The sequence below is a fragment of the Triticum aestivum genome, chromosome 7A, assembly GCF_018294505.1.
Source record: "Triticum aestivum cultivar Chinese Spring chromosome 7A, IWGSC CS RefSeq v2.1, whole genome shotgun sequence".
Lineage (NCBI taxonomy): Eukaryota > Viridiplantae > Streptophyta > Magnoliopsida > Poales > Poaceae > Triticum > Triticum aestivum.
The window spans coordinates 740,788,462-740,811,703 of NC_057812.1; the positions used below are offsets into that span (position 1 = coordinate 740,788,462).

General features: G+C 45.0%; 1 protein-coding gene across 1 annotated transcript; it reads left to right on the forward strand.

The window, feature by feature from the left end:
* The first annotated feature begins 1,497 nt into the window (after positions 1 to 1,497).
* Positions 1,498 to 5,667, forward strand: LOC123147314 (uncharacterized). Its single transcript, XM_044566542.1, has 2 exons — positions 1,498 to 2,785; positions 5,303 to 5,667. The coding sequence occupies exon 1, from the start codon at positions 1,534 to 1,536 to the stop codon at positions 2,779 to 2,781; it is 1,248 nt and encodes a 415-aa protein (XP_044422477.1). The 5' UTR covers positions 1,498 to 1,533; the 3' UTR covers positions 2,782 to 2,785; positions 5,303 to 5,667.
* The last annotated feature ends 17,575 nt before the right edge of the window (positions 5,668 to 23,242 follow it).

A 23,242-nucleotide genomic window follows, 5' to 3' on the forward strand; every position in this document is an offset into this window, starting at 1 on the left:
CTGTTTCACATATTTCCATATAAAAACTACATTTTTGTGCCTGAGAGAAAAAAACGATTTTCTAAAGTAGCAAAATTTTGAGCACTAAATTTGTTGTTTTCACACAAGGCACTAAGCATATCATTCCTTTTCATAAAATGTACATGTTCTCTTCCTGATCCTATGGCATATGATTATTATTGTTTTGTTTAGGTGCACCTCTCAATTTCGTTGCTCCTTGGCTTTGGCATATATTCAGAATCACACAATTTACGTGCCAATTATAACAATCAAACAAACCGTCGGTCACTCTATCAACCAACTAATTCCTAACATTAGTGCAGAAGATTATGGGTGGATGGATGGCTCGACACATGCCCACTCAGAAGTCAGAACACCATATAGCAATTGTCTCATGGTGGGGCGGGGGGGGGGGGGTCAATGTTGACATCTCGATATTTGGTTCATAGATGTGGCAACTACTATGCATGGTATCAACATCAATGGCATCAATGTCATGAGCTACTAATAAGGTTGGGTGTTGGTGTTCCACTCAAATGTCGATTTCCTTGCGGGGCGGCAGTGCGCTCGCGGTGGTGCTCCCGTGGGCGAAAAGGGGTGAGAGGCTGCCACCGTCTCTATTCTACTGCTACGATATGAAATGAAGGATTGTGTAGCGGCAACAGTAGGATGTAAACCAGGTCCCGTTTAAACCCACTAGTGATCTAAAAGTTCAATAATTTGTTTTTCCGAAGAAAATGAACTATGGAGCTAGCTAAAGTTAACTAAGCGGCACTTGCGAACCCACTTATTATTTGCCATTTATATCCCTAGGCGGCAAGGTTACGGCATACTCCCTCCGTTTTTTTACTCCGCATATTAGCTTTGGTCAAAGTCAAGCTTTGTAAACTTTGACGAAATTTATAGACAAAAATATTAACATATACAATAACAAAAAATACCATTAGATTCATTATTAAACATACTTTCGCATCATATGGATTTGTTATGGTAAATATTTATATTCTTTTCTATAAACTTGATCAAACTTTATGAAGTTTGACTTTGGTCAACTCTATTATGCAGAGTAAATAAAAACGAAGGGAGTATATAGTGTTCTTTGACATGGTGGTGCTCCTTCGCTTTCTTCTTCCCTGGGGCTAGTACCATATATATGCTTGATCATTTTAATAGTACATGATGTGTTTTTATTTGTCAAGAAAGTCTTTTGACATATTATCACTTTGGTAATATGTGCTATGCTATATTTTTGTTCATAAAATAGATAATTTGTGAAAACGATTCTAGTGACTAAATTCCAAGTCGCATGACCTCATACGTACCAACAAAGAAATTACTACTAGCAGTCAGGGTATTGCTGTAATACGGGAATAATAATACGCCATAAGTTTTTGAAATGAAGAGTATACGGTACAAAACAAATACAGTACAAATTTGCTTCTTTTTTACAAAAATAAAAGAAAAAAAGGGAGGTAATTTTCCTCCAGTAGAAACGGAAGCCCCGAGAAACCCCAAATCCTCCGATCCACCACAATGGCGCCGCCGGCGCCGCCCAACAGCCCCGACGGCGACGCCCCGCCGGCCATGGAGTCCCAGGAGGCCCTCCCGGAACACGTCGTCGATGACATCTTCCTCCGCCTCCCCACGGCCGAGGACCTCGCCCGCGCATCCATGGCCAGCGCATCCTTCCGCCGCATCATCGCCGCCCGCTCCTTCCTCCGCCGCTTTCGCGCCCTCCACCGGCCGCCTCTCCTGGGCGTGCTCGCGTACGAGTCGTCCCAAAGGGCCAACCTCTCGGTCGCCTTCCTCCCGGCCCAGCCGCCCCACCCCGCCGCGGCGGCCGCCGCCCACACCCTCGCCAGGGCCGACTTCTCCTGCTCTTTCCTCCCCTCGCCGGAGCTCTGGATCAACTGTGACTTCCGCGACGGCCGTGCCCTCCTCTCCAAGCAGGGGGATTTCCTGGCCAACCTCGCCGTGTGCGACCCACTGCATCGGCGCTACGTCCTGCTACCTGCCCTCCCTGACGACCTGGCTGCCCTAACCAGGGAGCTAGATGTGATACATTGTCACCCCTTCCTTGCCCATGCCGGCCAGGACAGGGGCGACAATGCCGACGCTCCGTCGGGCTTCAGGGTCATGTGCTTGCTCAGGTGCTCGAGCACGCTGATCCTCTTCATCTTCTCCTCGTCGGGTGCCCGTGCAGGCCAATGGCGCACTGTTACATTTGGTGGTTGGGGCGCCTTGATGGCAGGACACGTCGGTGTGGATTTCTTCCTGGCCACTCTATCCACGCGCCGCCATTATGCTCATGGGTGCTTTTATTGGGAGATACCTTATACCCGCAAGCTGCTCGTGTTCGACACGCGCACGGAGGAGTTCTCTTCTCTCAGCACTCCACGTGGCCATTATCAGATGGTCTTTGTGGAGGCAATGGAAGGAAGGCTCGGGATGTTTAGTCGCAGCATTGAAGATGATGGAAAACACCTCTTGTATGACATTTTGCAGGATAATGGGGATGGCACAAAGGAGTGGCGAAGGGAGGACGTAATCTCGGTGCCATATAAATATCACTATGACATCATCGGTGTTGCAGGGGGATGCTTACTTCTACATGGGAATGTAGACAACCCGGAGTCTCCAGAATTCCACTTCAACTCTTATTCACTCGATCTGCAGACTATGAAGCTTAAGTGGTTTCGTGGGACTCAGTCCTTGTACTTCTCCCCGCACAGCCATCTGTATGATGGTTTCCCGCCATTCTTGTCTCCACCAACTATTTGAAGGGGTAAGCTTGCATCGAGTTTTTAATTGTATTGTTTGTTGCATACCATATATGGTTGGTATTGCAATATGATGCAACTATTAGTTAATTTCATGGTACTAATTTCTCTTATTGTACTAATTTCTGCCCATTATAATCCTGTTGGTGCCTATCGGTGATATTATAATGCTTTTATTTCTATAGAGTATGCAATTGGAAGGATATGAAACTTAGGAAAGCAAGAATTACTTCTTTCTCATCTTATTGATATGCATGACGTCGTTATAAGACTGTCATATAAATAAAATAAATCATCAGCAGGGTCATACTATCCATATTATAGTAAGCTGGAGACGCCAGATCCAGGAAGAGGATGTGGGCGGGAATTGGAACCGAGTGGAACCGAGAAGAGGCCGCTTCCAGGATCTGCGCGCCTACACATATAGGGGTCCGCCGCAGTGCTGCATAGGGTGGCTGGCTTCCGCAAATATCGGAGGACCGGCGCGCGGGCATCAGCAACACCGAAGCAAGAAGGGGAGGGGGGAGCCCGCGAGTGCTGTAAGAGTGGGTGGCAGCGGGGTCAGGGAGGCGCTAGGGTTTTGCTAGTGCTGCTCGGATGGAGTTGCTTGGAAAGTTATGAAACTTAGGAAAGCAAGAAATACTTTTTTCTCATCTTATTAATATGCATGGTCATTATAAGACTTTCATATAAATAGAAGAAATCATCAAAGCAGTGTCGTACTATCCCTAGTATAGTAAGCTGGAGATGCCAGACCGAGGAAGAGGATGGGGATAGGCGTCGGATCCAAGTAGCACCGAGAAAGGGCCGCTTCCAGGGATCTGCTGCTCGCTTGGACATACAGGGTCCCACTGCAGCGCTGCAAAGGGTTGTTGGCCCGCACAAATATTGGAGGGACTGCCGCCTTGGCCGGCACGCAAGCAGCAGCACTGGCATGAGCTTTGTTTGGTGTCGCCCTTTGACGACCCAAGGAGTAGGAGGGGAGTGGGTGGCAGCCGGGTCGGGGAGGGGTTAAGGTTTCGCCAGTGCTGCTCGGATGGAGTTGCTTTTATAATGTTCTATTAAGCTGGATTTGGACTTTGATAGCGCTAGTTGCTTAAAGCATTTCTAGCAGATCCCCTAAACTTATACCCTCAAACCTTCTTCCTATCCCCAAAAGTTAAAAAAATGAGGTATTAAACTTTTCCTTACCTAGAAGATGCCCTATAATTTAATCCCATAAAAAATTTGAACACAAATTTTTAATAAGATTCTATTAAACTGGGTTTTGAATGTATTTTTTCCAGTCAATATACGTTTCTGTACATAGGTAATGCTACCTAATTCCACTTTTAGTTGCTTGATGTTAACCCCTTAGCTTTCAGTAGGCGTTTGTCCTGAACATGCTCATGCCATTTCCAATTCATTGCATTACATAGTAGTACCTATAAAAAAATCAACTGTATAAGGGCAGGGTATCGGTGACATCAATAGCAGCAAGCACCACCTTTTATCAAAACTAACACTAAAAGTGATTTTAGAGTTGTTAAGAAAATTATCCTCAAATACAGAAGACAGCTCCAAATAAACAGTGTGTCCATATCCAAAGCTAATATGAGTGGGGAATTTAGTCAATATGCATTACTCTAATATAGGTGAACAGGACTACAGGAGAGAATGTCTATGTTGCATTGGATATCTGTGAACCATCTATTTTGAGTACTCTTCTGCTTTGCTGTGTGCACCATGCATTTCTAATGGAGTCCCATTAAGCTGGTGAGAGCGCGAGACTCATGGTTCAGTTTTCCTAAAATGTGTTGCTCCTTAGCCTGCCGGGAGTGACATAATAATACATGGTGTATTATGCATGCCAGTATCAGTTCATGTAATGATGGCTCCTGTATTGCATGCTATCATTTATCTACAAGAGTCTGTCATTATGCTTATAAATAGCAATATTTGAACTAAAACCACTGGAACAGAGGCAGTAGTAGTTTTTTTCCTGCTATGCAGTTTTATATCGCTTCACACATGACTCAAGAGTAGGGGTACCTCAAGAGGTTTCTACTGATCATGGCGTTGCTGACTAATTGTGTGTTTTGGTAATAACGGTAAGAAGAAAATTTGCATACTTGCCTGCATCCAGATTGATAGGCGACTTAAACTATTACAATTACATGGTTATGCTGCTGGTTTCTGCTGTATCTCTTCTGAGATACTGGACCTTTGTATGCACTGAACTTTCTGGGTTTTATTTTCAATGGAACCGGGACAGCCCCTGGCCCCTCCTGATGATATAAAAAAATGGTTATACTGCTGTGGAGAAAAAAAAATGCATTTCTGATACCATGCTGCTAACATATATATGCCCAAAAAATGTCTGCACTTACAATTACATGCCTATTTACCTGTCCTGACAACTTTTGAAAACAAAACATGTTTGCACATTTCTTATCTTATAAACCAATGTTCCTCCGAAAGTATGTAGGTGCTTTAATTCGTCGCATCTAACTGTTATTGTTGTGCACATGCTATTGTTGCAGGGCCTAACTAAACTGGCTGCTGGTGCTGGTCATTGCAAGGACACATCCATACATCAAGCAATTGTGTTTGACTAATTGGCTTGTCTGGTCTCCAGTCATTGTGATGGCATACCTGATGACCAGTTGGTTGGGAATGCATCGACAGTCCATCGGCCTACTTTCTCAAGCTAGTGTTATTTGCAATATGCATGCTTCCTTCCAGTTACAACATTTATTTGGACTTGATGGAATATGTATGTATGTGTTTTAACTGTTGTTACACATTTAATTGGTACTTGATTAGACATGTTTGGAGACATATTTGCCTATTTGGTCAGTGGATTAGAAAGGTCAGACACAGAGAAACGTCCACAATATTTGGTTCACCCACCTGACTGACATAAATGGATGTGGGCACATTCGGATTTAACTTCATTCCCCTTCCAAAGACCAGCCTAAAATTGAAAATGCTTACATCGGCAATCCGAACGAATCTACTTAAAAGTCGCATATTTTCAATACTCATGTTTAAGTTGCATACTTCGTTTAAATTTGACACAATCATTATGTGAAAAATATTTTTCTTTACACTATTACTGTAGAACTCATTTCATTAGACATGAAAAATCTAAATTAGATGACAACAGTTTTATAAAATAATTACACACTTTAAAGATGTTGCCCGTGCGCTTTCTTGTGTGGCTATGCTAGTTCTCATTTGTACAAAGGATAACTTTTTATGCCTGAGAGAAAAAAAACTTTGGTTCTTTAGAAAAGCAAAAAAAGCATTAGCACCAGATTTATTATTTTCGCACAGAACACCAAAGTTGTCATTTTTTTCATGAAATTTGCATGCATACGAAGCACTGTAATATTTATATGTCTATTTTTATGGCATACATATGGATTACTTGCGCAATGGAGTTCTGAATCTTCTTGCTCCTTGGCCTCGGCACATATTCAAAATCACACATTTCAAACGGCAATTAGCAAACAAATTTTGGATATATGAATCTTCCAATTCCTAGAATAATTGCTCAAGATATTAGATGGATGAATCGATATAGGTCGTCCCTCAGTGTGAAATGTGGAGTGCCACATCAGTAACCTGCAAGAACCAGACCCGAACAACGATAGCGAAATCTCGTGCTCCACTCAAACGTAAGGCGCTTGCTACTTGCTAGTGTGTGCCAGCGAGGGTTGGAGCATGGTGCGGAATATATAGACGACCAGACGTTATGACAGAGGCAAGTGTCGATTCTCAAGTCTAACGCATATGGGGCTTACAGTATTTGGTGTCAGGCTGAGGCGAGGGTACTGTCTGACATTGCTGCAGGCGCTCGTTATGGGATTACTTTCACACTGCATTAGCTCACAAATTGACTTTATATAGTACGTATGTGGGGGAAAACCCAACGGACTCCCTGGAGGTTAGTCACGATCTAGCTAGGCGTGCGGGACTAGTATATCTCGATCCTACAGAATAGGGGAAGGAAGGTTACAACCAGTCCATGTCATACAAGAGTTGTTACAACGAGTTTATATACAGCACGCTAACACAAATATGTGCTTGGCCAAGGTGATTTTTAGCTGTAAATAAGAATCCGTGCATTTCAGATGCCTGCCCATGAACTCAATTACATGATTAATTAACTTGACCAGACAAGTTTGAAGACATGTTTGTAGCTAGGTATGTGTGACAGACAAACTTAACCATAGCAAACATGTATGCAGACAAACGAACTTTGGTTATCGGCACAATAATAATATATGAATGAATATTATTTGAGTATCGGCATAAACTAGATAGATTTTTCTGATGCATCTTAACAAGAGTATTTGGTTTCTAATCACATACTACTACTGTCATTGCAGGGCTTCATCTGCTGCATATGGGGCTTACAGTATTTGGTGTCAGGCTGCAGCTGGCTTGTTGACTAATTAAGCAAGCTGCTATAATTATTTGGACTCGATGGAATATGCAAGTACGTATATTCATCCTATCTAGTGTGAGGATAAAAGTGTACGGATTCACGCACTGACAGCCGTAAGTAGTAGTAATATGCGGGGCTCATTCGGTTGTGCCTCAAAATAATAAACATCCTTGTGCATCAGGCTGCCTTAATTAATTTGTTGTTGTTGTTCCCAGTGTTAGCGCCGATCCAGGGTGACTTAGATTGTGTTACATGCTCTGTTAAACCAATTTGGACATAGTCACATGGAGTACCTAATAAGTTTGTGCCGTGCATGGGTGTGGTGCTTCCTTTTCCAAAAAATGGGTGTGGTGCTTGCTCGGCTCTGACATCACCACCGCAGCTTCCATAGTGTGGACGATGGAGCTATATACTTGGACACCCTCCTCCATGGCGCCGAGATGCGGTTCGACTTCCACATGCATTGGAAGAACTGGGCGCCCATCCTTCCATCAATCATCAGCTGTTGATCGAGTGAGTCCTCCTATCACGATTCTCCTGTGTGTGTTAATTCCTTGCATTAATTCTTTAAGGAGATTAGTCTTAAAACACTTATGTAACCAGTTGCAGCTAACTGATTATACAAGCTAATTCTTGAAAGTTTAAGCTAGCTAGGGTGCCATGGTCTGGTTATAGCTTACTCAGGCTGTACCATCAGTTCAATTCATATGGATGCCAGCTGAAAAAGTTGTGACAAGGTAGCCACATAGTACTGTTTTGTTGTCTGAAATTTATGGAACTCACTCGAGTGTTAACATTTCTGAAATTGTGAATAAATGACTAAAATTAATTCATACACAAAATAAGTAGGAAGCAAACAAACAACACCATCTATTATGATCGATCGCAAGTTATAGAAGCTCAGTGCTCGGGACAGGTTTGCCTTCATGCTTCTTGAGCTGCCTTCTCCCACTTGTTTCCCATGACTCGTCGGTTATCATTTGGCACGGTGGCTCTTCCATTCGTGACGACAACATTGTACTCTTAATCGTCCAACCCAATTGATTAGTGAGAGCTTGAGCTATCATTCCTCTTCTTGCCGGACTTGAGGTCGGCCACAACTTGGTTCCACTTCAGCTTGCCATTCAAGAGCAAACGGCTTCTTCTCCAACTTGCGATACAAAGTGGCCGTCTCCGCCGTCTAGCAAACAACATATGTATGAGCACGAGAATGCAAACACAAGATGCATATGCAAATGATGACAAGACGAAACAATTGAGCTTACTTGAGTTGCCACTCCCATCCCACTTTGAGGGCGTTTGATCACTTGTGAGTAGTGGCCGACGTACTTGTTCACTTCCCCTTGAATGACCCCCCATCGATATTGGAGAGATGCCACATTGTGGGTGATCGCGATAGGATGTGGCTCCACATACTCCTTTTATTCGTGATACTTCTTCCAAATCTTCTCCCAATACGTGTTCCCCTTTTGCTCGGTGTCGCATATTGCATCCATTGTTGTGGCCAACCAAGCATTGACCAACAAGATGTCCTTGTATCTTGAGAATGCCGGACCTCTTGCCTTCGCCGTCTTGGAATTCTTCTTCCTCTTCTTGCTCGGATTGGGATCAGACGTTCTCCCAACTTCAAATTCGGTGGTGCCCTCCAATTCATAGTCCATTTCGGTCAGATCTTCATTTTCATTGATCATGCTCGACATGAACACCTTCTATATGATCATGGTTTGCTAGCATTCATCATGTGCGAGATGAACTAGTTGTCTGTGGAAAAAATTGATCAGCCAGGAGGAAAGAATATGTACCGATTCTTGTTCTGTCATTCTGTCGAACATGTCGAGGGCGGCCCGGGGGCCGCCGCTGCCCTGGTCATCCGCGCCCTAACGAGCTGCGGCGAATCACATACGTCGGCCACCGGCATCCGTGTCGGCGGAAAGCTTGTCGGAATGGCCCAGCCGGCTATTGAATCATCCTCTGTCTTGGATGGAAGGGGTGTAGGGTGTAGGGCATGGCCGGAGAGACAACTGCTCGACCATGTCCGAACCTCGCCGCAACGACGCCGCCGCCTCCCTCTCTCGTTGTCAGCGCTACCACAACTTCCGAGAGATATTCTCTGCCTTGCAAGATGGAGCCAACGGACGAGGCGGACCGCTTCTCCATCGCGACTGTGAGGGACGGGCTGGACGACATCTTCGGCGATGGATCGGGACTGGTGGTGAGGATGACGAGCAAGGGTGGAGGACGGCAAGGGCTCGGGCGCGGGAAAGGTTGGAGGGCGGCAGGAGGAGGATGAAGGGTTTGGTCGATTTGGTGCAATTTGGGGTGGTGTCGGGCCGTCGGGTCCGATGTGACGGGCGTGCCCAGGTGCACCCATATTCGCCCCATAATTGGGTTGGATATGAGGTGTGCTAGTCAGTCCGTGCATTTGAGGCCCGTCTAAGAAGCCCGTCTGAGTCAAAATTTCGTGACCGGTCATTAACCGGGCGGGCCGACCGGGCATATGAGGCGGGTTTGAGACGCGACTGTAGTTGCTCTAAGGAGTACATTGGCTTGGCATGGCGAGATGAAGCAGAAGAAAATCAATACTAACAAACAACTTGTAAAGAAGTTTGACCGAGGATAAAGTTGGAACATTTTGTTATTTTATTAGTTGGATTGGAGGGGATAAAGACTATTGTTGGTACGGGTCGATACTGCAATTTTTTTTACTATTTAGTATTTGGGGGGGGGGGGGGGTACTAGTTAGTATACTTTTTTTTGACGTGCCAAGGTCTTGTTGCAATGCGCTATAAATTTGTGAATCAACTCGTGGTTGGATGGTTAGAGGAACTCTGGTATCCCCAGCCCATCAGGGTTCAAATCCTAGTGTTCACATTTTTTCCTTGATTTATTTCAGAATTTCCGGTGATGCGTATTCAGTGGGAGGAGACGTTCTCGTTGACGACGAGGCGTCTTCGGTGACTTCGTAAATCTCAAAATGATATGTCGGCTCAGTCTTTCGGAGATGCTCAGTCTGTACTGATGTTAAAATAAATACGCCATAAATTTTGAAATGGAGTATACGATTTGGTTACAAAACATATACGTATCAATCTGTTTCAATTTTCGCTGCAATTTTTTTACTTCATTCTTTTAAAAGAAAAAAGAGAGGTCGTTTTCCTCCAGCAGCAGAAACGGAAACTGCAAAGCCCCGAGAAACCCCAAATCTACCTAGAAAAAAAAAGAGAGAAACCCCAGATCCTCCAATCCACCACAATGGCGTCGCCGGCGCCGCCGTGCAGCCCCGATGGCGACGCCCAGTGGCGGAGCCAAGGGGGGACGAGCAGGGGCCTCCCCCCTAACGATCGAGCGATGCTATATAATTAGGGCGTGTTTGGTTCCTTAGCTTGCACCTGCATCGCATCCATCATGCAATTTTCTTCACGTTTGGTAGGTTGCACGTCTCACTGGGCCAGGCCCGACCGATGCAAAATGGGGCTCCCAGCTAGGCTGAGCGAAAACGCAGGGATCGTCCGTTTCCGCGAGCCAGGCCCGCGCCTGCACCCGCGCGTGCGAAGTTGCGAGCTAGGTCTCGTCTTCCGGTCCCTGTCGTCTCGCATTTTCCCCCGCTCCCCACCCCTCTCTTCTCTGATGCGACACGTCTGGATATCTCTATCCTCGCTGCATCTATCGTTCGCTGCCGCATCTCCTCACCGGTGCCAAGGTAAAGATCTCCTTCTATCTTCCCCCTCCCTCCTGTCCCAAGCTCTAGTCCCTCCCTCCCGTCCCCAGCTTCTGGCGACCTGCTCGCGGCCGCTCGACCGGTCGTGAGAGCAAGCAAGGGAATCCGGCGGCACGTAGACCACGGGCGCGCGTGCACCGGCCGGGCACTCGCGGCCGCCCGCCTGATCTTCCTGTAAGAGCTGCTGCCAACCAGATCCACGCATGTGAATAAGCACGGGACCCACTCGATGTGCCCTTGCCGGTTGAGCAGCTCGATCACCTGTTTGATTCGGCCGCTGGCCTTGTAGAGGCCCGATTTGGTTGTGAGATCCTATGGATTAAAGATGATTCCGCATGTTTTTTTGTTAACTTCATGAATAATCTGTGTATATGTTTCTTTTGATTTGATCAAGAGAAAGAAGAACAATAGATCAGCTAGCTAGAGGAAGAACAAGAGAGACAAGCTAGTTTGTTTTGTATTTGTGTTGTTGGGATTAATTGATCAGCTAGCTAGAGCTGATATATAGACAGTAAAAAGTGCCTTGAGAGCTAGCTGTTCTGTGTATGTATGCAAAGTATAGGACCTTGTGAATGTTGATAATGAAATACACATAGAAGTACATTGGTTTTCATTTGCTTTCTTTCCCTGTATAGCTGCCTCTGATACCAAGGTTTTCATATGAAATTTCAGATATTATGATCTCTTATTTGTATTTGGTAATATTATTTTACTTCAATCATTAAAGATATTTGAGTTAGAGTACATGTCACCAAAACAATCTTCTAATTATTTTTGCATACATATACAAGTACCTAGAATCAAATTCCAAATCTATCATTTATTTGGGCTCATGCAGCTTACCAAACAACATCTGAGATGAGCATGGCCCATATCATGCAAGTACACCAAACACACATCTCGACTTCACCTTGCATCAGCTGAACCAAGCCAGCCCGAGCCAGGCTCCCTCATACGATGCAGGCCGGATGCACCCAGGAAACCAAACACGCCCTTAGTGATTGGAATGCACGTATTCCGCGCATATGTACATGCCCCCCCCCCCCCTAACGATCGAGCGATGCTATACAATTAGTGATTGGAACGCACGTATTCCGCGCATATGTACATGCCCCCCTCCTCCTCCCCCCCTTATCTGAAACTAAAAAAAGCCCATGTGAAGCCCACTAGCTGCTAGATTTTTGGGGCGATTGACTCTCTCCTGGGCTGGCAGTTGCGTTCTCATGTCATCCACCCGTACGTCAGTAGTTGGGTTAGTACGCAGAAATTAGCCGCCGCCGTTCCGTGACCTCGCCCGCCCTGCTGCCGCCGATTGTGCCCTGCTGCTCTCGATCCTATTCATACGGCGACGGTGCGTTGCAGCCTTCTTTTGGATCCAACTACGGGAACTAGCCAAGGAGGCAAGGACCAAGGTTTAACACATCAGTACATTACACCATCTACTAATTTCAATTCTCATCTTTTTGTTGTTTACTTGTTTTGGTTGTGTGATTTGTGAAGTTATGATTCTATGAAGAATTCCTATCTTGTACGTGTCCTAAAAATTGTGATTGTGATGCAAATTATTCCATATGAGTTTCTATTTGTGATGCATTTTTCCCTAGGTCGAACTTATCCAATATAACTAATTGTGAGATTTCAATTCAGCAGCTATGAAGAGAAAAGAGACGTCAAGCACCATTGAGACTAATTCATATTTTAAGCCAGTTGCTTCAAGTTCTCAACCTACTAAAATTGCTAATGTGGCTGATGTGTGAGTTACAAATTCTAGTCCAATTGACACTCATGTTCAGGATAAGCCGGACATGGTAAATGTTGCGGAACAAGCAAAATCATGTCAAATTGGGAGTTGCCACCGGATAAGCAAGATGAAGCTCGGCATTTTCATATATCAGAGGGGTCATATCAGCCGGGAAGAGCCCCCAAACGCTCTAAATACTCGTATATGTTTCAGCGCCGCCAAATGGGAGACAACTTACTTCAGTATTGCATTATCATATATGTTGAAAATTTAGCAGGTAAGTTCTCTTCGAATTAAATTATTAATTATTTTTTTCTCTTATTGGCAATTGTGGAGGTAAATTTAAACTCATGCAACTGTATCCATGTTTGTTGTGCGTGGCACACATATACAGTATGTTCATAGTTATTTTTATATGTAAAAAAAAACATGAACTTGACTTCTTGACTCCCCCCCCCCCTTATGCTAAAATCCTGGCTCCGCCCCTGGCGACGCCCCGCCGACCATGGAGTCCCAGGCGGACCTCCCGGAACACATCATCGATGAGATCCTCCTCTGCCTCCCCACGGCCGACGACCTCGCCCGCGCATCCATGGCCAGCGCCTCCTTCCGCCGCATCATCGCCGCCCAATCCTTCCTCCGCCGCTTCCGCACCCACCACCGGCCGTCTCTCCTGGGAATACTCGTGTACGAACCGTCCCAAAGGGCCAACCTCTCGGCCGTCTTCCTCCCGGCCCAGCCGCCACGCGCACCCTCGCCAAGGCTGACTTCTCATGCTCCTTCCTCCCCTCCTCGGAGCTCTGGATTAATTGCGACTTCCGCGACGGCCGCGCCCTCCTCTCCAAGAAGGGGGATTTCCTAGCCAACCTCGCCGTATGCGACCCACTGCACCGGCGCTACCTCCTGCTACCTGCCATCCTCGACGACCTAGCTGCTCTGTCCAGGAAGCTGGGTATCATGAATTGTGACCCTTTCCTTGCCCCTGCCAGTGAGGACGAGGGCGATATTGTCGACGCTCCATCGGGCTTCAGGGTCATGTGCTTGAGCAGGTGCTCGAGCAAGCTAGTCATCTTCATCTTCTCTTCATCGGGTGCCCGTGCTGGCCAATGGCACATTGTTACATTTGATGGTTGGCATGCCTTGAGGGTAGGATGCGTTGGCGTGGATTTCTTCCCGGCCGTTCTATCCACACGTCGCCATTATGCTCAAGGATGCTTTTACTGGGAGATACCGAATACCCGCAAGTTGCTCATGTTCGACACACGCACGGAGGAGTTCTCTTCTCTCAGCATTCCACCTGGTCGTTATCAGTATCAGATGGTCTTTGTGGAGGCAAGGGAAGGAATGCTTGGGATGTTTAGTCATGGCATTGAAGATGATGGAAAACACCTTTTGTATGACATTTTGCGAGATAATGGGGATGGCACAAAGCAGTGGCGAAGGGAGGACGTAATCTCAGTGCCATATAAATATCACTATGACATCGTCGGTGTTGCTGGGGGTTACTTACTTCTACATGGGAATGTTGACAACCCGGCGTATCCGGACTTCAACTTCAACTCTTATTCACTGGATCTCCAGACTTTGAAGCTTGAGTGGTTCTGTGGGACTGTGTCCTTAGACTTCTCCCCACACACCTATCTGTATGTGGGTTTCCCCCGTCCTTGTCTGCGCCGACTATTTGAAGGGGTAAGCTTGCTTCTAGTTTCTAATTGTATTGTCTGTGGCATACCATATATGGTTGGTATTGCAATATGATGCAAGTATTAGTTAATTTCATGGTACCATCCTCTCACATTCTACTAATTTTAGCACACAGTCCTCACTACGGAAGGGGTGTCCAAGTTATCTTCTCCCATTATAATCATGTTGGTGTCTTTCGGTGCTTATTAGATGATATTATGGTGCTTTTATTTCTATAGACTATGCAATTGGAAAGATATGAAACTTAGGAAAGCAAAAATACTTCTTTCTCATCTTATTAATATCCATGATGTCATTTTAAGGCTGTCATATAAATAAAAGAAATCATCAAAGCAGCGTCATACTATCCCTACTATAGTAAGCTGGAGGTGCCAGATTGAGGAAGAGGATGCGGGTGGGCATCAGATCCGAGTGGCACCAAGAAGCGACCGCTTCTAGAGATCTGCGTGCTTGTACATACAAGGGCCCGCCACAGTGCTGCAGAGGATGGCTGGCCGCCGCGAATATTGGAGGGACTGCCGCTAGGGCCAGGCGAGCAGCAGCTAGCAACACCGAAGCAAGAAGGATGGGATGGGAAGCCCACGAGCGTTGCAGCCTACAGAACGGTCCCGTCAGCACGAATGTTGCACGAGCTTTGCTTGGCGCCAAGGAGTAGGAGGCGAGTGGGTGGCAGTGGGGTCGGGGAGGGGTTAGGGTTTCGCTAGTGCTGCTCGGATGAGTTGGTTGGAAAGATATGAAAATTAGGAAAGCAAGAAATACTTCTTTCTCATCTTATTAATTTGCATGGTGTCATTATAAGACTGTCATATAAATAAAAGAGATCATCAAAGCAGCGTCGTACTATCAATACTATAGTAAGCTGGAGATGCCAGATCGAGGAAGAGGATGTGGACGGGCGTCGAATCTGAGTAGTACCGAGAAGGAGGCGCTTCCAGGGATCTGCTGCTCGCTTGCACATACAGGGTCCCGCTGCAGCACTGAAAAGGGTGGTTGGCTAGCACGAATATCGAAGGGACTGCCGCCTTGGACAACACACAAGCAACAGCCACACCAAAATGAGAAGGGGGGAGCTCACGAGCGTTGTAAGACGGCCATGTGGGCGTGAACGTTGCATGAGCTTTGTTTGGTGTCGCCCTTTGACGACCCAAGGAGTAGGAGGGGAGTGGGTGGCAGCCGGGTCGGGGAGGGGTTAAGGTTTCGCCAGTGCTGCTCGGATGGAGTTGCTTTTATAATTTTCTATTAAGCTGGATTTGGACTTTGATAACGCTAGCTGCTTAAAGCATTTCTAGCAGATCCCCTAAACTTAATCCCTCAAACCTTCTTCCTATCCCCAAAAGTGAAAAAATCGAGGGATTAAACTTTTCCTTACCTAGAAGATGCCCTATAATTTAATCCCATAAAAGTTTTGAACACAAATTTTTAATAAGATTCTATTAAGCTGGTTTTTGACATGTATTTTTTTCTGGTTGAGGTACACTTCTGTACATATGTAATGCTACCTAGTTCCACTTTTAGTTGCTTGATGTTAACCCCTTAGCATTCAATAGGTATTTGTCCTGAAAATGCTCATGCCATTTCTGAATCATTGCATTACATAGTAGTATCTTTTTAATAAGATTCAACTGTATAAGGACAGGGTATCGGTGACATCAATAACAGCAAGCAAGGTTGTCAGAATCGCGATTTTGAATCGGATCGGAGCACTGATGGTAGGATCGCAAATCGTAGAATCTTCACTATCAGGATCGTAGAAACGCAGATTCTATGAACTAAAATCGTAGAATCATAGGGGTTAGTTTGGATCGTAAAGTCGTAGAATCGTATAACAGAATCGCGATTCTGACAACCTTGACAGCAAGCACAACCTTTTATCATAACTAACGCTAAAAGTGATTTTAGAGTTGTTAAGAAAATTACCCTCAAATACTGAAGACAGCTCCAAATAAACAAACCTCTCAAAGAATTATGTTCCATAGTAACAAGTGACAGTAAATTTCAACACACTATATAAATTTTTCCTTATCAAATTCCACCTACCAAAGGTGCGTCACTCCCCGGCAAAGGCGTCAGAAAAGAGTCTTGATGACCCACAAGTATAGGGGATCTATCGTAGTCCTTTTGATAAGTCGTAGTCCTTTCGATAAGTAAGAGTGTCGAACCCAACGAGGAGCGGAAGGAAATGATAAGCGGTTTTCAGCAAGGTATTCTCCGCAAGCACTGAAATTATCGGTAACAGATAGTTTTGTGATAAGGTAATTGGTTACGAGTACTAAGTAATAAAAGTAAATAAGGTGCAGCAAGATGGCCCAATCCTTTTTGTAGCAAAGGACAAGCCTGGACAAACTCTTATATGAAGGAAAGCGCTCCCGAGGACACATGGGAATTATCATCAAGCTAGTTTTCATCACATTCATATGATTCGCATTCGGTACTTTCATAATTTGATATATGGGTGGACCGGTGCTTGGGTACTGCCCTTACTTGGACAAGCATCCCACTTATGATTAACCCCCATTGCAAGCATCCACAACTACAATAGAAGTATTAAGGTAAACCTAACCATAGCATGAAACATATGGATCCAAATCAGCCCCTTACGAAGCAACGCATAAACTAGGGTTTAAGCTTCTGTCACTTTAGCAACCCATCATCTACTTATTACTTCCCAATGCCTCCCTCTAGGCCCAAACAATGGTGAAGTGTCATGTAGTCGACGTTCACATGACACCACCAGAGGGATGACAACATACATCTCATCAAAATATCGAACGAATACCAAATTCACATGACTACTAATAGCAAGACTTCTCCCATGTCCTCAGGAACAAACGTAACTACTCACAAAACATATTCATGTTCATAATCGGAGGGGTATTAATATGCATAATGGATCTGAACATATGATCTTCCACCAAGTAAACCAACTAGCATCAACTACAAGGAGTAATCAACACTACTAGCAACCTACATGTACCAATCTGAGGTTTGGATATAGAGATTGGATACAAGAGATGAACTAGGGTTTGAGATGAGATGGTGCTCGTGAAGATGTTGATGGAGATTGACCCCCTCCCAATGAGAGGATCGTTGGTAATGATGATGGTGATGATTTCCCCCTCCCGGAGGGAAGTTTCCCCGCCAGAACAGCTCTGCCGAAGCCCTAGATTGGTTCCGCCAAGGTTCCGCCTCGTGGCGGCAGAGTTTCGTCCCGTAAGCTTGCTTATAATTTTTTCTTGGACGAAAGACCTAATATAGCAGAAGATGGGCATCGGAGGGCCACCATGGGGCCCACGAGGCAAGGGGGCGCGCCCCACCCTGGTGGCTGGTGGGTGGTGAAGGAAATATGCCCTAGAGGCAGTAATAAAGTTATTATTTATTTCCTTATATCATGATAAAAGTTTATTATTCATGCTAGAATTGTATTAACCGGAAACATAATACATGTGTGAATACATATACAAACAGAGTGTCACTAGTATGCCTCTACTTGACTAGCTCGTTAATCAAAGATGGTTATGTTTCCTAACCATGGACAAAGAATTGTCATTTGATTAACGGGATCACATCATTAGTTGACTGATCTGATTGACATGACCCATTCCATTAGCTTAGCATCCGATCGTTTAGTATGTTGCTATTGCTTTCTTCATGACTTATACATGTTCCTATAACTATGAGATTATGTAACTCCCGTGTGCCAGAGGAACACTTTGTGTGCTACCAAACGTCACAACGTAACTGGGTGATTATAAAGGTGCTCTACAGGTGTCTCCAAAGGTACATGTTGGGTTGACATATTTCGAGATTAGGATTTGTCACTCCGACCGTCGGAGAGGTATCTCTGGGCCCTCTCGGTAATGCACATCACTTAAGGCTTGCAAGCATTGCAGCTAATGAGTTAGTTGCGGGATGATGTATTACGGAACAAGTAAAGAGACTTGCTGGTAACGAGATTGAACTAGGTATTGGATACCGACGATCGAATCTCGGGCAAGTAACATACCGATGACAAAGGGAACAACGTATGTTGTTATGCGGTCTGACCGATAAAATATCTTCGTAGAATATGTAGGAACCAATATGAGCATCCAGGTTCCGCTATTAGTTATTGACCGGAGACATGTCTCGGTCATGTCTACATTTTTCTCGAACCCGTAGGGTCCGCACGCTTAAGGTTACGATGACAGTTACATTATGAGTTTATGCATTTTGATGTACCGAAGGTTGTTCGGAGTCCCAGATGAGATCACGGACATGATGAGGAGTCTCAAAATGATCGAGACATAAAGATTGATATATTGGAAGCCTATGTTTGGATATCGGAAGTGTTCCGGGTGAAATCGGGATTTTACCGGAGTACCGGGAGGTTACCGGAACCCCCCGGGAGCTATATGGGCCTTAGTAGGCCATAGCGGAAGAAGAGGAGAGGCGGCCAGGGCTGGGCCGCGCGCCCCTCCCCCCTAGTCCAAATAGGACAAGGAGAGAGGGGGCCGGCGCCCCGCTCCTTCTCTCTCCCTCTTTTCCCACCTCGCGAATCCTATTCCAACTAGGATTGGGGGGAAGTCCTACTCCCGGAGGGAGTAGGACTCCTCCTGGCGCGCCCTATGATGGCCGGCCGGCCTCCCCCTCTTGAACCTTTATATACGGAGGCAGGGGCACCCCTAGAGACACAAGTTGATCCACGTGATCATATTCTTAGCCGTGTGCGGTGCCCCCTTCCACCATAGTCCTCGATAATATTGTAGCGGTGTTGAACGTGTGCTAGAACTCGGAGGTGCCGTAGTTTCGGTGCTTGATCGGTCGGGCCGTGGAGACGTATGACTACATTAACCAAACGCTTCTGTTGTCGATCTACAAGGGTACGTAGATCACACTCTCCCCTCTCGTTGCTATGCATCACCATGATCTTGCGTGTGCGTAGGAAAATGTTGAAATTACTACGTTCCCCAACAGTGGCATCCGAGCCTAGGTTTTATGTGTTGATGTTATATGCACGAGTAGAACACAAGTGAGTTGTGGGCGATATAAGTCATACCGCTTACCAGCATGTCATACTTTGGTTCGGCGGTATTGTTGGACGAAGCGGCCCGGACCGACATTACACGTACGCCTACACGAGACCGGTTCTCCCGACATGCTTTGCACATAGGTGGCTTACGGGTGACAGTTTCTCCAACTTTAGTTGAACCGAGTGTGGCTACGCCCGGTCCTTGCGAAGGTTAAAACAGCACCAACTTAACAAACTATCGTTGTGGTTTTGATGCGTAGGTAAGATTGGTTCTTGCTTAAGCCCGTAGGAGCCACGTAAAACTTGCAACAACAAAGTAGAGGACGTCTAACTTGTTTTTGCAGGGCATGTTGTGATGTGATATGGTCAAGACATGATGCTAAATTTTATTTTATGAGATGATCATGTTTTGTAACCGAGTTATCGGCAACTGGCAGGAGCCATATGGTTGTTGCTTTATTGTATGCAATGCAATCGTGCTGTAATGCTTTACTTTATCACTAAGCGGTAGCGATAGTCGTGGAAGCATAAGATTGGCGAGACGACAATGATGCTACGATGGAGATCAAGGTGTCGCGCCGGTGACGATGGTGATCATGACGGTGCTTCGGAGATGGAGATCACAGGCACAAGATGATGATGGCCATATCATATCACTTATTGATTGCATGTGATGTTTATCTTTTATGCATCTTATCTTGCTTTGATTGACGGTAGCATTATAAGATGATCTCTCACTAAATTATCAAGATAAAAGTGTTCTCCCTGAGTATGCACCGTTGCCAAAGTTCGTCGTGCTCGGACACCACGTGATGATCGGGTGTGATAAGATCTACGTCCATCTACAACGGGTGCAAGCTAGTTTTGCACACGCAGAATACTGAGGTTAAACTTGACGAGCCTAGCATATGCAGATATGGCCTCGGAACACTGAGATCGAAAGATCGAGCGTGAATCATATAGTAGATATGATCAACATAGCGATGTTCACCATTGAAAACTACTCCATTTCACGTGATGATCGGTTATGGTTTAGTTGATTTGGATCACGTGATCACTTAGAGGATTAGAGGGATGTCTATCTAAGTGGGAGTTCTTTAAGTAATTTGATTAATTGAACTTAAATTTATCATGAACTTAGTACCTGATAGTATCTTGCTTATGTATGTTTGATTGTAGATAGATGGCCCGTGCTGTTGTTCCATTGAATTTTAATGCGTTCCTTGAGAAAGCAAAGTTGAAAGATGATGGTAGCAATTACATGGACTGGGTCCGTAACTTGAGGATTATCCTCATTGCTGCACAGAAGAATTACGTCCTAGAAGCACCGCTGGGTGCCAGCCCTGCTGTTGGAGCAACACCAGATGTTATGAACGTCTGGCAGAGCAAAGCTGATGACTACTCGATAGTTCAGTGTGCCATGCTTTACGGCTTAGAATCGGGACTTCAACGACATTTTGAACGTCATGGAGCATATGAGATGTTCCAGGAATTGAAGTTAATATTTCAATCAAATGCCCGGATTGAGAGATATGAAGTCTCCAATAAGTTCTATAGCTGCAAGATGGAGGAGAACAGTTCTATCAGTGAGCATATACTCAAAATGTCTGGGTATAATAATCACTTAATTCAGATGGGAGTTAATCTTCCAGATGATTGCGTCATTGACAGAATTCTCCAATCACTGCCACCAAGCTACAAGAGCTTCGTGATGAACTACAATATGCAAGGGATGAATAAGACTATTCCTGAGCTCTTCGCAATGCTGAAAGCTGCGGAGGTAGAAATCAAAAAGGAGCATCAAGTGTTGATGGTCAACAAGACCACTAGTTTCAAGAAAAAGGGCAAAGGGAAGAAGAAGGGGAACTTCAAGAAGAACAGGAAGCAAGTTGCTGTTCAAGAGAAGAAACCCAAGTCTGGACCTAAGCCTGAAACTGAGTGCTTCTACTGCAAGCAGACTGGTCACTGGAAGCGGAACTGCCCCAAGTATTTGGCGGATAAGAAGGATGGCAAGGTGAACAAAGGTATATGTGATATACATGTTATTGATGTGTACCTTACTAGAGCTCGCAGTAGCACCTGGGTATTTGATACTGGTTCTGTTGCTAATATTTGCAACTCGAAACAGGGACTACGGATTAAGCGAACACTGGCAAAGGACGAGGTGACGATGCGCGTGGGAAATGGTTCCAAAGTCGATGTGATCGCGGTCGGCACGCTACCTCTACATCTACCTTCGGGATTAGTATTAGACCTAAATAATTGTTATTTGGTGCCAGCGTTGAGCATGAACATTATATCTGGATCTTGTTTAATGCGAGACGGTTATTCATTTAAATCAGAGAATAATGGTTGTTCTATTTATATGAGTAATATCTTTTATGGTCATGCACCTTTGAAGAGTGGTCTATTTTTGATGAATCTCGATAGTAGTAACACACATATTCATTATGTTGAAGCCAAAAGATGCAGAGTTGATAATGATAGTGCAACTTATTTGTGGCACTGCCGTTTAGGTCATATCAGAATAAAGCGCATGAAGAAACTCCATACTGATGGACTTTTGGAACCACTTGATTATGAATCACTTGTTACTTGCGAACCGTGCCTCATGGGCAAGATGACTAAAACAGCGTTCTCCGGTACTATGGAGAGAGCAACAGATTTGTTGGAAATCATACATACAGATGTATGTGGTCCGATGAATATTGAGGCTTGTGGTGGATATCGTTATTTTCTCACCTTCGCAGATGACTTAAGCAGATATGGGTATATCTACTTAATGAAACATAAGTCTGAAACATTTGAAAAGTTCAAAGAATTTCAGAGTGAAGTTGAAAATTATCGTAACAAGAAAATAAAGTTTCTACGATCTGATCGTGGAGGAGAATATTTGAGTTACGAGTTTGGTATGCATTTGAAACAATGCGGAATAGTTTCGCAACTCACGCCACCCGGAACACCACAGCGTAATGGTGTGTCCGAACATCGTAATCGTACTTTACTATATATGGTGCGATCTATGATGTCTCTTACTGATTTACCGCTTTCGTTTTGGGGTTATGCTTTAGAGACGGCCGCATTCACGTTAAATAGGGCACCATCAAAATCCGTTGAGACGACCCCTTATGAACTATGGTTTGGCAAGAAACCAAAGTTGTCGTTTCTTAAAGTTTGGGGTTGCGATGATTATGTGAAAAAGCTTCAACCTGATAAGCTCGAACCCAAATCGGAGAAATGTGTCTTCATAGGATACCCAAAGGAGATTGTTGGGTACACCTTCTATCACAGATCCGAAGGCAAGACATTCGTTGCTAAGAATGGATCATTTCTAGAGAAGGAGTTTCTCTCGAAAGAAGTGAGTGGGAGGAAAGTAGAACTTGACGAGGTAACTGTACCTGCTCCCTTATTGGAAAGTAGTACATCAAAGAAAACTGTTTCTGCGACACCTATACCAATTAGTGAGGAAGCTAATGATGATGATCATAAAACTTCAGGACAAGATACTACTGAACCTCGTAGATCAACCAGAGTGAGATCCGCACCAGAGTGGTACGGTAATCCTGTTCTAGAAATCATGCTGCTAGATCATGTTGAACCTACGAACTATGAAGAAGCGATGGTGAGCCCAGATTCCGCAAAGTGGCTTGAAGCCATGAAATCTGAGATGGGATCCATGTATGAGAACAAAGTATGGACTTTGGTTGACTTGCCCGATGATCGGCAAGCAATTGAGAATAAATGAATCTTCAAGAAGAAGACTGACGCTGATGGTAATGTTACTGTCTACAAAGCTCGACTTATCGCAAAAGGTTTTCGACAAGTTCAAGGGGTTGACTACAACGAGACCTTCTCA

Bases quoted from the DNA above. Each gene is read 5' to 3' on its own strand.
- LOC123147314 (XM_044566542.1), top strand. From the start codon at position 1,534: ATGGCGCCGCCGGCGCCGCCCAACAGCCCCGACGGCGACGCCCCGCCG.